This window comes from Neodiprion lecontei, chromosome 3 (assembly GCF_021901455.1).
Source record: "Neodiprion lecontei isolate iyNeoLeco1 chromosome 3, iyNeoLeco1.1, whole genome shotgun sequence".
NCBI classification, from domain to species: domain Eukaryota; kingdom Metazoa; phylum Arthropoda; class Insecta; order Hymenoptera; family Diprionidae; genus Neodiprion; species Neodiprion lecontei.
This window is the reverse complement of record NC_060262.1, coordinates 40,497,172-40,513,132: the sequence shown is the minus strand read 5'-3', so window position 1 is coordinate 40,513,132 and position 15,961 is coordinate 40,497,172. Positions and strand designations below refer to the sequence as shown.

General features: G+C 38.4%; 2 protein-coding genes across 2 annotated transcripts in view; both read left to right on the top strand.

Annotated features, from left to right (window-relative positions):
* Nucleotides 1-4,192, top strand: part of LOC107216928 (E3 ubiquitin-protein ligase MYLIP) — a 143,116-nt gene extending 138,924 nt beyond the window's left edge. Inside the window, exon 7 of the mRNA XM_046735161.1 lies at nt 105-4,192. Coding sequence (XP_046591117.1) covers nt 105-443 — 339 coding nt within the window. The 3' untranslated portion in view covers nt 444-4,192. The remainder of the gene's footprint in view (nt 1-104) is intronic.
* A 603-nt stretch (nt 4,193-4,795) lies between these two features.
* The window catches only part of LOC107223647, a 70,943-nt gene continuing 59,777 nt past the window's right edge, over nt 4,796-15,961 (top strand). Inside the window, exons 1-8 of the mRNA XM_046735160.1 lie at nt 4,796-5,171; nt 6,242-7,126; nt 10,025-10,281; nt 10,402-10,804; nt 10,917-11,169; nt 11,616-11,807; nt 12,152-12,836; nt 13,193-13,289. Coding sequence (XP_046591116.1) covers nt 6,337-7,126; nt 10,025-10,281; nt 10,402-10,804; nt 10,917-11,169; nt 11,616-11,807; nt 12,152-12,836; nt 13,193-13,289 — 2,677 coding nt within the window. The 5' untranslated portion in view covers nt 4,796-5,171; nt 6,242-6,336. The remainder of the gene's footprint in view (nt 5,172-6,241; nt 7,127-10,024; nt 10,282-10,401; nt 10,805-10,916; nt 11,170-11,615; nt 11,808-12,151; nt 12,837-13,192; nt 13,290-15,961) is intronic.

The following is a 15,961-nucleotide window of genomic DNA, read 5'->3' as shown; positions in this document are numbered from 1 at the left end:
TCCATCGTGGCCACGCTTCTATCTAATTTAGTTTCTTTCAATTTGATGAACAATGCCGTGTGACTCTTATTTTAATCTATTTTTTCTCTTCTCAATTCACACAGGAATCACGCGAATGCTTGGCGAGACTTCTAGACGCGATGCTGTGCAGAATTTGTATGGATCGCAGTTTGGACACCGCCTTGTTTCCCTGCGGCCATGCCGTCGCTTGCTTGGAGTGCGCTAGACGCTGTTCGCGTTGTCCCCTCTGTAGAGCAGACATCGATCACTGTCGTACAATTTATCTACCGATCGAATTGACCCACGTGGATAAACACAATTTCAAAATGTCCTCAGAAGTGGTCGGACCAACGTTCAGCGTCAAATCATCTCCAGAAGAAATGATCAGTGAGAGAATCATCACAAGTGATGACAACATCAATAACAATAATAGCAATATTTGAGAGCGCCGCGCAAGGCGTAGATTCAACGCCTTTCAAAAATTTGTTAGAATTTTCACATGCAGGATTGAGAGGATATATTGAGCGGACATGGTACAGCGTCCAAACACTTGGTGGGCAAGGTCTGTCGTTGTCGTTTCCTGGTCAATTCGGGATACATGTTACCATTTTCTTTGAAAGAGAATAGACATCCGATCCTGTGAATTATTTTTTTTTTCATTGTAAAGCCTGATCGTCGTCGGTTAGTTTTTGGTTAGAAGGGCAGCATTAAATTGACGAGGGAAATATACATTTTTTACAATTTCTTGACAGGGTCGTTAAAAAATTGAATGCGTGAAATCAGGCGCGCTTATCTTCTCGATTTCGGAATATGAATAAAAACTGTACAAATACATTATATGTATATCTAATGACAATATTTTACCTTTATTTTGTGAGTTTTCGAATCTTACTGACTCAGTCTAATTTTCTAAGTTTAACGTGTCGAGTCCTCGAAAAATTAGGCAAAAAGTATCAGAGAAAAAAAAAAACGGTCTAAAATAACGGCTTTTACTTTAGTTCACCTTTTTCTTGTCTCGTTTTTTCGGTACATCCCGCTTGAGGAATTATTTTTTAAGGAACATCTGTGTTTGTCTTTTCATTAAATCGTGGAGTAAGAGGAAAGGCTGCTTGAGGTAAGTTCACCAACTATAGAGTCCAAGCATTATTTGATTACACTCGATGATACATTCAAAGCTGTTTCAGATGCAAAATAAAATTTGATGTTTAAAACCAAAGAGTAGCGTACCATTTCACCTTTGAACTATAATGATCTAATGTAACGTGCAGTTTGATAGATTTCTACAAAAAACCAATTGAACTCCATACTTTTGCGAGATGGTGTTTATTGCCAATTGAACTATTGAACGTTGTGTATATTACTAGAAATTCGAAAGAGATGACGCATATCTCTGTTAAGTGTTGAAAATATAATGTTTCAGTTTCTAGAAGTGTAATCACATCACGAATGGACTCTAGAAATCTTCAAAGATAATATTCGCTAATAAAAGTGCTGTGAACAAAGAGGATATTGAATGAAAGGAAATAAGAAATTTATAAAATCATAAATAAAGAACTTTTGTGGTATTTTTAAAAGTCATATAACTAAGATATCAGTGATAACAATACGATGAAAACGAACAAAAAATAAATAAAAATTAACTATACGAAAAAAAATATAATAATAGTAATTAACAAAAAAAGAATTGCATAGTTATTAAGGGATTCTTATTTTAAAGTGATAAATGGACCAATGTTTTTTATTCATTACAATGTACAATACAATTTATTTCAGTGCCCTCAAATTCTGGGTCTTTCTTACAATTTACTTTTGTTTATTTTTTATGCTATTTTATTTTATCTTACTTTTTCTGCGCTGAACTGAATCAGACGTGACCCCTAAGTGCGGAGGTTAAAGTTTTATCAGAGAAACTGACCCCTGGTAAATTTAATATACGTATACATAGGGCTTGTGTACATATAGATTGTAATACACGAATAAGCTGATAACTGAAGACCCGCAATTTCGATATTTTTAGTGATACATATGTTTAATACGGTAAAAAAAAGTTATAGTATTGTCTGATTTATATTATCAAAGTCTTGGACATCGTATGCAAGCGTCAATGATGATATGATTTCGGTGAGTTTCCAGATTGTACAGGTCACTATATGCATATGCTATGAAAATATTTTTCTCGGTAATTTCAGGATTGCCTAATTATCTCTAATAAATAAATCTCCAAAAGAAGACGCACACAGACAACGTGATCCTAAACTATACAGATCTGGTCTTTTAATGTCGTTGCTATTGTTGATCGAAAATGATATGCATACAATTAGAGGTACTATAAAGAAAATAATGAATATTAATATAGAGTCCTAGATTCGTATATCTGACAACCATATCCTTGCAAGAGCAAAAAAGTTTGCTTCTATAGTAATTCTGTAAAGCCGATAACCTTCTCCACTTATTAAACATCCCGTATATGCTCAGGCACGGGTTGTTACCATAATATCTGTTCGTATGTATAAATGAGTAGCTCCGATAACCTCTTGGGAGGGGTCAAACGAGTAAAAGTCATAGGTTCACCAAATGTCAAATCCGATTTATATACCAGACTGGTCCACGATTGATAATTGTAAGAACAAGACATAATAAAAACCACAATACATTAATTCAATAATTGGATATTATAAATGCGTAGAAACAGAGTGTTGATTGAGATATGAAATTTTGTAGCACGTACACACGTTAATGTATCACGGCCTGATAATTTAATTATCGACGACAATCTTGACCTCAAAATTGAAAATTAATTTGCACAAATCCATATGAATATTGTATCCGTTGAGTGAAATTTCTGGCATTTCCTTCGTCATTTTTATGTTTCTATTTCCTTTTGGAAACTTTAAGATGACACTCTTTGTACGCACTTTTCAACTTTTAGCCTAAGTCAGTTTACATATATATATCTTATTGTGTTTTTACGTTTATTTTATCATTTCTGTGAAGTGTTTCAAGGAATTAGAATTTAAGATTCATGCCGATATCAAAAACCTAACGATTTGTTAAGTATGCGTGCGAGTGTGAGAATGGTCGAGCAACACAGAGAGAAAATAAGGGAGCGAGTGAGAAAGAAAGAAAAAAGAGAGAAGAAGTGAGACAAGGCAATTGTTATAGTCAGACATCAATGCAATGTAAACTTAGTCTGTAACTATTTATAAGGCATAATAATAATAATAATGTTAATACTGTTCAATATTCATTTGTATTCACATGCAACCGAGGTGAACATTCAATTATGATTGCCTCGGGTAATAATTTTTTTTTTCCTTTTTTTTTCCCTTGATATAAGCAATTAAGCATGTCCATACAGTTAAAGAAAACATATTATATCAAGTATAAAGTATCGTTACATATACGATTGCAATTTGCAACACTAGCGAAATAATTCAATGCAATTTTTCGTTTTTAGTCCGTTGTCATTCAAATTACTACACATTATTAAACTTTGCAGAATCTCATCCCTGAGTACCAATGATAATAATGGACAGAGAATGAGTTTCGGGATATTTCTTTCTTCGGGGCATAAAGCAAGTTGTTTGTATAATTGTATCGGTACTGCAATTATCAAGTAACTTGTAACTGCTGAGAAAGTCAGTACCAATGTTCTGCAAACATGGTAATTGGTCCGATAATATGTAGTTCCAAAGTTTATCACGATGATTATTTGATGACTGGACTAAAATTGAAGTCCTCCCATCCCCCAACCCAATTCCCTCCCTTTACCCAAAAAAATGTTTGTACTACTATTGTGTGTCTATTCAGCAATGATAATATAAATATAATAATAATAATTAAATACCTAATGATGAATTTTTGTGATTATCTCTCTGTATAGAAGATATTGGAAGGAAAAAACGAAAAGACAAAAAAAATCTTGTAGTTTGTATCTCTGTATTGTAGTAAAAACGGAGAGTCATCAGGATTAATTATTTGCAAAGAGTATTTTGAAAGTATTTTCAATTATTTTTTAGTATTACCATTAAAGAAGGAAGAAAATTAAATTTAAAAAAGAACGTATTAACACCACATCCTTGGTGGTATAAACGAACGAAAACACCTTATGTATGCGGGCATAATACCGTGTACTATGTTTCTTGAGATGATGATGATGATTAAATACAAATTATCATTGAAAAAACGTTAATATTCAACTCATTTATGAACCCACACACCGCTTCCTCATTTTTCCATCGAAACATGTACAGATAAAATACTTGGTTTTGTGCTAAAGGAATTCAAGTTTTACTCGTTTCTCGACGTGACGTAAAAAGAAGTTGTCTTCGTCATTAACTAGTTGAGAAAAACAGCTAGGAATAAATTTCCTTTTAAAATCAGTAAATATTGTAATTAAGTTAACATCGTTCTTAGAGGTACTACATACATACTTGATAGTGGTACGAAATGCGTATACAACACACGAGTGGGGAATTTCAGCTGAAAAAATAATAGCACTGCCAACGAGAGTTATTCTGTCGTTTGCCAAGTACCTGTGCTAAAACAATCAATACCGAAAGAAGGAACGAAATCGCGAACGAGACATTCGATCAGTGTATATTAACGAGGTCGCGACACGTCGGCGAGACGACGGGTGTGTGGAAAAAACGAATTTGATATAAGATATTTCGAAATATCGCGCGCCGGGTAAGAGTGGCGCGTTTCATCGCTCCGTGAGCTGCGCGAGGATGCGCAAAGGCCTCCGATTGGCCGATTAGTCTGCACTGTCATATGATGGACTTGCGTGGCATCATGGGACGCGAATCGGAATTTTACAACATGGCTGCCGAATGAGATCAAAGTTGCGGTGCTACACATTAGGAAAAATGTATTTTTCTTAGCCTCTGTAAAGATAAAATAAGCATAATTACGTATAAATTGATAAAAGACGCGTTAAACGTTGAGCCGAGGGTGCGTCGGTGATCTAAATATGATTAAATCTGTGTCTAATAGTGAGTTGAAGGTGACACCCCGCAATACTGTATGGAGTTCGGGAACGTATGGCAGAGACTAGGGGCCGAGATAAGAGGGCCCTGGTTCTCCTCAACGTTTTACGCCTCTCTGCTAACCTTCGCGGACTAATTAAGATGCTGTGCGCGTCCCATGTGATTCGCTAAAACATCAAAAACGTAAGTGAAGTCGCCCCTAACAAAGACCTACCTCATCCGCGGCTCGTGCGTATTTCGGAAGGCATCCGCCAGTGTGCAGCCGAATTGACTGGGAATACGTAGCGAATACCTTATTTCCCGCCCCCGTCACCCCCGATTTCACTTCGAAAGTGGTGGAAAAAACTCGCGACAACCCTCGCGGCAATCGCGGGCGTATATCTCGGCTTCCAAATCGCGTTATCTGCCCGGAACGATCAAAAGTTCCCACCATTGTGCGCCGCCTGCCTCCTCTCAAAACTAGTTCGCTGTCGTTTTCATTACGGGTTTGTTCGACCTGCTTCTTCCCTTATTCCCCTCCTGCGAAGGTTATCCTCTCCTCGGCGAGGCTGCCGATCGCGTTTTTCTTTCGACACGGAATGCCACTCGTTTTCGGTACGTCGTACGGGGAATGGGGTCACAGCTGCACCCAAATAAACTCATTTGCATACAATGAGACCAGACTTCTATCCTTCCTCTAGCTGCCACTTCGAAATAGAAGAGTTCTCCAATCGAGGCTTATGCTTTTTCTAGAAAAACTAGCCAAACTGCCGAACCCTCAATGCCAATTCGCAATATCGCGAATTCATCCTTACCCATGAATATACTGCACCATTATTTATTTGTCACTCTCTTACCTTGTCTATGCAAATTAACAGCACCACATCTCGTTTGTTCAGATGCCTCTTCCGACGTGAGTGTTAATTGAAACTGGATACACCAACTCTCACATACTCTCTCTTCTCAGTTATTCTCTTCTCTTTACCCTCCTAGAACAATCTCTGCGTACATGCTCAGTTTGTCCAACATGTTTGCCAGTCAAATTTGTTCTATTATTTTCAATCAGTTTTTTCACACTTAAATTACCCGTTCCAAAATTCCCTTAGATTGCGAACCAATATTTGTCGTTTCAAGTGCGTCATGCTTCCTGCACGGTTATACCGAACAAACTTCAACCAATTTACTTTAGTAAAATCTATTCTTTACTGCTTAGGCTTTGCTTTTGATGTCACGGCAGTAAAAGCGTCGTATAATGATGAATTTACATTTTGCAGAATTGAAACCTATGCTGGTTAATCGCTTCAGATTTTGTTAAGAAGATAATAAGCGACGAGAAGTGAAAGAAAAAAAAACTCGATGGTTTCCTGACATGATGGAAAGCAAGTTGTATGTGAAAAATGAGCCGGGACTAGAGGGGCAATCGCTGGTGAATCCGGCCTGCGTGTCACTGATGTCAGACGAGGGGGGAGGACCCAGGATTTGTTTTGTTTGCGGAACCCTGGGTCACAGTGAGCAATACTGGCTCAGAGTAAAACCTAGTATAGGCGCTTCGCCCAGCGAACCATATTTTCCATTTTTGGAGTCTCACGAACCGCCGGCTGGCTACAGAGGCGAAGGGGTTAGGAGCGGCGCCATAAAAGTCTGTAGTCTCTGCTACGCTCTACTCTTGCAGCAATGGGACAGCTACGAGAGAGACGCCAGGCCCCACAACCAGAGGGTTTACTGGCTGAAGCGGTGCGACGGAGGTCCTTTTACTGGAGCAGAAATGGCACTCCAGGGGGAATACGCGGCGCAAGTTTTGGGGCTCACTAACGAACAGCCGACGACGCAGACAAGGCAGGAGAGTCGGCCGGTCGGCGTATCCCCAAGATTACTGCCAAATTCCCCCTCGCCCAGAGTCGAACAGTCTAGACCACCGTCTAATTCCGTTGAACTGCAAAGGCCGCATTCTAACGCTGCCGAATCGTCGAGACATCTTGAACAAGCAAGACTGACCATGGAGTCACCTCATCAAAGACTACAGTCACCGCATCAGAGGCTACAGAGCCCTCGACAAGTCGTCGATGAAACTAGACTCTCCAACGAGGCAGCATTAGATTTAAGACATGCTCCCAGAAGCTCGCCAGCACCGCAACCTAGTCTACCACCTCAACCGCAAGGTAAATATTTATCGTGTAATCAGAGAGAGGGTGAGAGAGTCCGTATCAGAAGAACGCATCTTCAATATTTACTCTTTAGGCATAGATAGTGATAATATATTACAGAAATATTTTATATGCGCTACCAACGGCCGCTTTTTACTCGCTTAGACTCGGGTGTCGACCGACTGATCCTTGAATCAGGCAATCAGTTGAGTTTCCAAAGAGTTGAAGAATATGTATGTGTATTCACAATCCGGAGTAATGAAAACAGAATATTCTGATCAGATCCTTCTTTGAAAATAGTCATTACCGAATGAAACATGATCAATGTTTGTGAATTCGAAAAATTCCTGATCCAGTCGAGTAGCGTAAGACTCAGAATTGATTGGTTAGATGAAAAGGTTGGTGAGTCAAAAATAAAACGTACAAAGATAAAAGAATGACAGAATTTTAACTTGCAACTTTGTTTCACGTCTGAACTTTGCAAATTTACATAAATTATCTGCTGGAGTAGGCGTGAAGTGAATTGATTTACATAACCAATTTGTTGGCCTAATGTAGTGGGAAAAAAGTTTTTTCTTTCGTTATTTTTGCACTTTTAGGATTTTTTCTCAATTTTTTGTCGCATTCGCAAAATATTCTTGTATTCAAAGAAAAGTCCACTCTTGCACCCAGTTATTTGAGTGAGTGAGAAATGCATATTTTAATCACTGTTTTGAAATTTTGGTTATGGATATTTACACCTATTTAAATACACGGTAATTAAATTGCTAGTTCAATCAGGATGGTGCTATAATTAAAAAAAAGGGGTAGCTTTTGCACACTGACAAGTACAGTTTCAGGTTACAGTCGTCGACATCCTGTGCAATATTCTTGAATTAAAAATCAACAGATGAATTGTGCAAACATAAATTGGCTTGGAATGTTGCAATTATAAAGGTGATACTAACTGCAAGCTAGTATTTGCACAGCGGTAACCACGCCAAGAAACTTTTTATTAATTGGTCACGAAAACTCTGTATAATATTTTGTAACAAACGAACACAGCCTCATGGTTAATTTTTATGCTAATAATTGATTTCACCTCTAACATTTACCGAACATTATCATTTGCAAACCTTGCATCATCGTTACATGTGTTGCATGCTCCATCGGACTGTTGTGTTTACACTTAACTGTAAACAATGATGCAATAGTAAATTTAAAAAAGCATAGATTAAGCCCCCCTCCAATGTCATAGAAATATCTGTAACACAAGTTAGCAATAAATATCTCTTGGCACTAGCATCTGTTACGATATTTTCTAACGTAATGCCAACTTTGCGTTTATTGACATTAAACTATCATTTTTGGCGCAGGTGAAAAAATTAGAAAAAAAAAAAAGTAGAAAATTTCTATTGCTCCAGTAAGCCAATGTCTCACATCTGTCGATATCTATCTATGTATATCTAGTTGAGCAAAAATTTCCCACTTCTTGATCGACCTCTTCACTTTAATTGGGTCTTTATCTGAGGTCAAGCAAACTTTTATTTCTTTTTTCCCCCTCTTTGCAACCTCTTTCATGAGAGAGAGAGAGAGGGAGTGCATCGTACAAAGAAACGGTTTGTTTACTTCATCCAAGCGGAATGACCCAGGTCCTAGAATACAACTGCGCCATATCGATTTTGGTAATCAGTTGTTTCTCTTGATTTTTTTTTTTTTTTTTTTTAACGATATCAAAAACCGAATTGGTCTACACTTTTGATATCTCTTGGTTTATCATCTGGCTTACGTGTACGTTGCTCACTGTGACGCAATCTATTACATCCTTGTAACTCTTTTAGTCTTGTATGTCACAGTTGATGATATTCATATTTCAATATTTCCAATCATTGCCAAAGTTTGCGAGTTTTAAAAACTGGTTGAGTGGATGAAGGAACAAATATAACGCTATGAATTCTATTATTGATCCAATTACCTGAATTAGTAAACTTTATCATCTCTACCTATAAATTTTCACACCATTATACTTTGAGCGACGTGAAGTTAATCATTACCTACTGAGAACTCTTGCTCTTCAGCATTAATATGGTTCAATTTCTTTGGCATGCAATATCTGCTGGCGATAAATACACAGCTACAGGTTCATTTAAATTGGCCTTAGCCTGTTGCATTTTTTTTCTTTCGTTTTCCCGCTCCTTTTATTTGTGGTGATGTGATAACTCATACATACGAATTAATTCTTATTCGTAGACCAACAATTATACAATAACTAATGAAAGGCTTCGACCCAGTGGTTCAACGAGGTTGAAGTTAGTAACGTTAATGTAATGAAACATTGGGGCCTTAATCACTATTTTCTTAGTTGTACAATGATTTTTAAAGAACTCAGATTGCGAAATATTTGTGCCTTTTGTTTTACTATGGTTTACTGAATTTCAGTTTACTGAATTCCAAAATAGCAAAATAACAGTTCTTTGTCAGAATAAATCGTTACGATAACTTTACTAACTTCAGTCTGATGAGCTTTATTGCTAGATAAGAAAATGTGTTGCTACAGTTGTCATTATCTAAGGAAAACATAAAACGGTTAACACATTATTTTTCATATTTCATCTACCTGCTTAGAAAACGGCAGAAGCTAGAATATTTGGTTCAAAAACACAAGTATTAAATAACTATATCGTTTGGTCTCAATGTTCAGAGATGTGACAAAAAATTTTACACGAGGCAAAGTGTAAATTGTGTTTAATCGACTAAATTGAATGTTGATTTAAACAATGTTGGAAAGTAAATAGTACATACGCTAGCAGGTTTGCGTTTTATATTTTAGATCATATTCTATGATAGAGTTGTTATAAAAGCAGTTAGTTTGCAATTAGTTGATCATCTTCGACGGATTATACGCATACTTAACATTAATTTTTATCATTTCAGCTATCTATAGTGGCGGATCGACGTCCAGCGTCGGCACTGATATATTAGATTTATCAATGCCTGACAAAAACTCAGTGACCGAAGTCTGTTACGTTTGCGGAGATGAATACAAGAGAGGTTCCCTAAGCCACATTGCGGCCAAGCCGCTGCCGACTCCTCCACATCCTGCTACCAGCCCGCCACCATTTTTTCCATCACTAATGCTTCATCCAAGACCCAGCAGAAGTCGGCCAATGGACAGCGCTGGACGAGTGCAGGTAAAACCAGTGTCAATCGTGAAAGACATGAATTGCTTCGAGATAAGATAAATTCCTCAAATAAATCCGTTCCCAAGCAAGAATGAATACGTGCAAATGTAATTCTTATTATTTTCCCAGGCTTGCTCGGCGTGTCAGAATCACCTTTTATTGCAATGGAAAGCTTACACCCGACAGGGTGTACCTCACGGGGAGAGAAATTACGCCCTGAGAAAACGACACGCTCCTGCAGTTGACACTACGACATTCATATGTTATACGTGTGCCCTGGAATATCCGTCGTCAAGTATAAGACTTTTGTATTGCTGTTCAAATCCGGAAAAGGAAGCCTATTTCCCATTCATATGTTCTTTGAGGCCACCACCTGGTGCAAGTCCGATAAGTCCTCAAGGCATGGTGCAAGTTTGTTCTATTTGCTACAAGGCCATTCCTCAGAAACAGCAAGTTTTCGGAGGCGACAATCACGATGGGCAGCAACATCCCGCCGCTATTATTTCACAACAAAACGATCTCAGGCAGCAAGGCAAGTCTTTTTAATAAAAAAGCGTACATTTTTATTCGGCGTTGATTCACCTCGGATTCACGCATTACTTTTACCTGGGGTATTAAATTTGTCTCATCGTTTCCCTTTACAGGTCTGTCACCAAGGCCGGCTGTCCCAAAATCACCAGCTAATTCTGCGGGAAGCGACATCCGTTTTAAGCCATATGATTTAAACAAATCAAGCGCTGTTGCCAACAAACAGCGTAGCATTAACATAAAAAATACCACGTCGAGGCAACGAAATTCTCCTAGCAATGGACCGGCAGAAAACGGCAATGTTGCGCCGGGACAAAATTATCGGTGCTACATTTGCGAAAGGCTCTATCCTCGAAATCACATGGAATGGTAAGATTCCTTGGTTCTTCTGGATACGATACATTTTTTGTATTATTGTCCAATCACTGGCACAAAGTTCGTTTATTCAGCCGGAAATTTTGTATTCTGATCGCATAAATTCAATTGACGAAGACGTAAAACAAATTAAAAAAAAAAATAGATGATACAGGCCAATGGCGAGTCATTTCTCTCGCGTTTTTTATGAAAATTAATGCTTGAATCTTCACCTCATTACAATTTATACGAAGTGAAGTATGTTATGGAATTGTGAATCAACTTTTCTTTAATCTAGAATTTTAGTTCCGTTTAAAATAAGGCTATATTATTGTCAGTTTTTTCAAGTGTCATTCACCAATTGACAAAATCATTCCTGTTAATATCATGATAAAGACTTTATCAAACTACAGTCAATAGTTTGCATCAATTTATTCATAGGATAATGTTTATGCAATTAGGTTATCGACTAGTCCGGAAGGCATGAACTCCCATGCAATGCATTTTCCGTGTCTGAGAGGAATGGCACGTACTTCCGAAAATGCGTGCATGGACAGTCACGGACGTGTCTTGGCATGTAGTCAGTGCGTCAATCACCTATCTCAGCAGTGGGAGAGCATGGATGCCGAACGAGTTCCATTAGAACGTCGGAGGTGATGAATAATCCCATTTTAATTCGCTTCTCTGAAATACTGGCAAATTTTATGCATAATAAGTTTGTTGCAAAGTAAGTTTTATTTGAATTTACGATTCTCGCAATTTGGTCTGTAACTTAAAACAATAGGTTCCACAAAACTTTCGTTTTTTCTCACATATATTGTGTATCTATTTTTTAAAGCGAGCTGTTTATCGAAGTAAAAATGTAGTTATTTGTTAACCTGGTGACCATTTGAGGTTTTGGTAATTCTGTATTTATTGCTGATGTTTGAAAGCTACATGTGTATAAAGTATTTATGGAGGAACTGATTAAAACAAAAGGTATTTTTGATTCTTTTAGGTATGATATTCCTAGCCCACATCCAAACGGAGATGTTGGTAGATCGATAGCAACACCGCCAAGTTTGAGTTCAGATAGAACATTCAGCAGCATTCCTGGGACGTCGAGTAGTTCGATCTACTGTTTTTTGTGCGGCCTACACAGCGATCTCACCTTGGCAAGGGTTCTATACGGGCGACCTCAGGGTCGAAACGCACCGTTCTTTCCTGAGCTTTTGCGCCATCAGTCACCTCTGAACGCCGAACAGCTGAGGGAAGACGGCTCAGCGCTAGTCTGTACATTTTGTTATCATTCTCTGCTCGACCAGTGGCGAAAATACGAGAGTTTGTCGGGCGGACAGCAAATTAACACTGCCGAGAGGCAGTACAATACGCATGATTACTGTTGCTTCGTTTGCGGTATTACGACTTATCGGAAACGCGTCAGAGCGCTTCCTGTTAAAGACTTTGCCTTTCTTAAGAACCACAGACAGCCCGAGAAGAGCTTGTTATTGGAAAATGGTGACTTTGCCGTCGTTTGTCTCGATTGTTATGAGACGTTACGGACGCAGAGCCTCGAGTACGAAAGATGGGGCTTGCCTGTCGATAAAAGAGAATATAACTGGATCGTTCAACCACCGCCACCTGAAAATGGTCCTGATGCAGCTGTCGCCAGATTGCCATCGGGAGAAAGATCTGAAAAAGTGGTAAATTATGTTGTTTTTTTTTTTCTACAGTTTATAGTGTATCGTCATTTAAAGTTTATTTTCGTGATTCGAAAAAATCTGGTCACGAATATCAGACTCGGCTTCATGGTAATTAGTATCTAATCAGATGGCATTCTGAACCAAAGCGCAAATCCAAAATCACGTTTATATTTTGGAAATTTTGTTTCACATCTCATTAGATAACTCAAATACCGTATTTTCAAACATAAAAGTAGCAAGTCAACAAGAGCACAAGTGAAATCGTGTGCAATTTTGGCATGCTGATCATGTTTCACGTGTTTCATGTGAATTTGGTAGGTGTTTCAATTTCAAGCGTTTTTCTTGCTGTGTTACAGGTGCCACAGACGCTTGCAACAAGGCCGGTGAGGAAAAACTGTTCACCTAAGGCGCCCGACAAGAAAGTTCCGGGAAAGTTGCCAGAAAAAGATCAAGGTAAGTGACATCAAATCAAAATTTTACATCACATTTTGAATTTTTGATTTACTATAATGATGATGTTCCAACGCTTGAATATGTATAAGCATCGGCAATGCATGGGTCGAAATTTTGGATACCTAAATCGGAGCGAACATTGCTAGAATATTTAGCAAAAAGGCTACCGGCAATACCGTATTCCGTGAATATCCATTAGTTTGCTATAACATTTTCCCAACCAAACCGAAACGCAGAATTATAACGAAATGAAGACGATATTTCAATGTGTTGAGTAGAGCAACGAATTTTTCTAGACCAAATATGCGATATTTATCATTGTACAATTTTTTAGTACACAATGTGCCATGATCAAATCCTCGTGTCAAATGACGCGGCGATAAGACTTTAAGAATAAAAAAAGTAAAAAAGAAATGAAAAGACGAAAATTTAGATAAACATCATTCTCGAGGTATATGCTTAGGATTTAATTGCCCATGTAGGTCACGTTGGATAAATTTAAACTGTCCTAATTTATAACGCATGAATCGAATGATAATAACAGTAGTAAAGAGGTGTTATTAAACGGAGTGAAAAACGTTACAATACCTTATCACAGGCAGTGGAATGCTAGGAATTGATAAATTTTCCAACTTGCCCCGTATCGGCTCTAATTTTCAAAGCAGTTGTCACAAAATTACAACTTTTGGACAGAAAACTTGAATCATTCCTTCCATATATTTCCTTCCTTGGAAATAAATGAAAAACTGGCAAGTATTTAACGTCACAGTTTTCAATACACGATCGAGTTTGAGTTTACCGATAACCGTCATTGATTCGCAATATCCTACATCGCTAAATTTCGTCGTGAACGTTACGCAAAAGCGGCGCGATGATTGATCAGTCCAAAATCGGCCGCAGTTTGAAACCCACCAAACGTAATTCGACTCTTTCATCAACAGACTTCTTTATCTAAAAGTAACGTAAAGTTCGAATGTCCCGATATGCCTACATACATAGATTCTATCCTCGTTCTATCCGGGTTTTCGTCATTCTAATTTCCCTTCCGAAATTTCGCCTCTCTTCCTGACTATAACGTTACCTTCCTCGGAACGAAATTAACTCGGGAAAGTTTTAAAACCGTGAAGAGGTCTGAGGGACTTGTGGCATATACATATATATTTCATGCACGCGGCACTTTTTAAATTAAAACGTTATTCCGACAAAGAAGTAGGGAAAGGGGGGGGGGGGCGAAGAAGGGAAATGCGAGCGGCGACGTTTCTCGAAAAGCTGGTATACGAAGGAAGAGGACCAAAGGGAAGAAAGCGAGGGGTGGTACCGTCAAGTTGCAGGTTGTTGAAGGCGCGGGAAAATCTCGTGGGGAGAGGGGGCAGGTCTAATATTTGCCAGACCCACGGTTATCTCCTCGTATTTCAACGCTATCTGTTCGTTCCAGCGGCACAGCCACATTGCCTGGTACCCATACTTATACCCACTACACTTTGGTTAAACTTCAGAAGCTTCCGCGTTCGCTCCAGTCCAACCCCCTTCCCCCGATTCTATCCCATGTGCAAGGGAAATTTACCCTTATATTATCATTATATACGTAGCCCGTTCGCGAACAAATTTACCCATTCGTTTCTGTCCCGTAAGAAAAGAGAATAAGTATACGTAGATGTGCGAGAAAAAGAAAAGTAAGGAACGGATGTTTAGTTTCCAAATCTTTGCAGCTGATGTACATATTTGTGCAAGCGTGTATTATATGTACGGAATTTCCGAAGAAAGAAAAACAGCGAATATACATGAATAACGTGTATTGTTATTATATTTTATATTTAACGAGGAACGGAAAAGTTTTTTTTTTTTCAAACTCATATTTCAAATGTTAGATTTCATTTGTGCAGCGTGTGTAAAATGCCCGTATTTCTGAACAGTGCGGTAAAACGACGCTGGCGCATGCGCTTAACTGAAATTCTCAATTTTACACACTAGGGATTTCTTGGCGCATGCGCACTTCCCGATAACTCAACTTCACGCATCGCCAACGACGTCATTGGGCTGAGTTCAACCTGAAGATCGCGCGCTTAGGCTAAGTTTCATGAAGCCGGATCTGTGCCTTTGAACCTTTTCATTGCTCGTAATCTACTTTTTTTGAATTATTATATTGCATTAGTTTGCTTCTTGAATTAAACTCTCCTCTACCGATACTGAAAAAAAAATAACACGTGCCAGACGTGAGGATAGGTGATATATCACTCGTATTTAGAACGGTCACGTTTGCGGCTCACGCTGCAAACTTCGCACTCGTCGGAAATTGCTCACTTTTCGCACTTGTTACGCAATACACTGTTGCTTCTCCGTCTCATTTTCAATCTCTGCAGTATACTTGTTTCTTTTCATACGCGTATAAATTTACTCACCCTTTGCGCGTAAAAACTTCTGAAGAAAACTCAATACGCTGTGTAATTCGATGCGTGATGTCTAAGAACTGAAGCGTTTCCTGCCCTCCACGGTGCAGAAGATTCTACACGATAGAAACCTTCTTTGCACCGGTATTCGATACTCTTTAAAATTGTAGTAGATAAGGAATCGTCGGTGTTTTAATCATCGACCACTTCTTTTATGTCCACACTATGCTCTCGCGTGATATTCTGCAGATACAACGTTGAAATCGTCCTATCAAAATTCTCAAT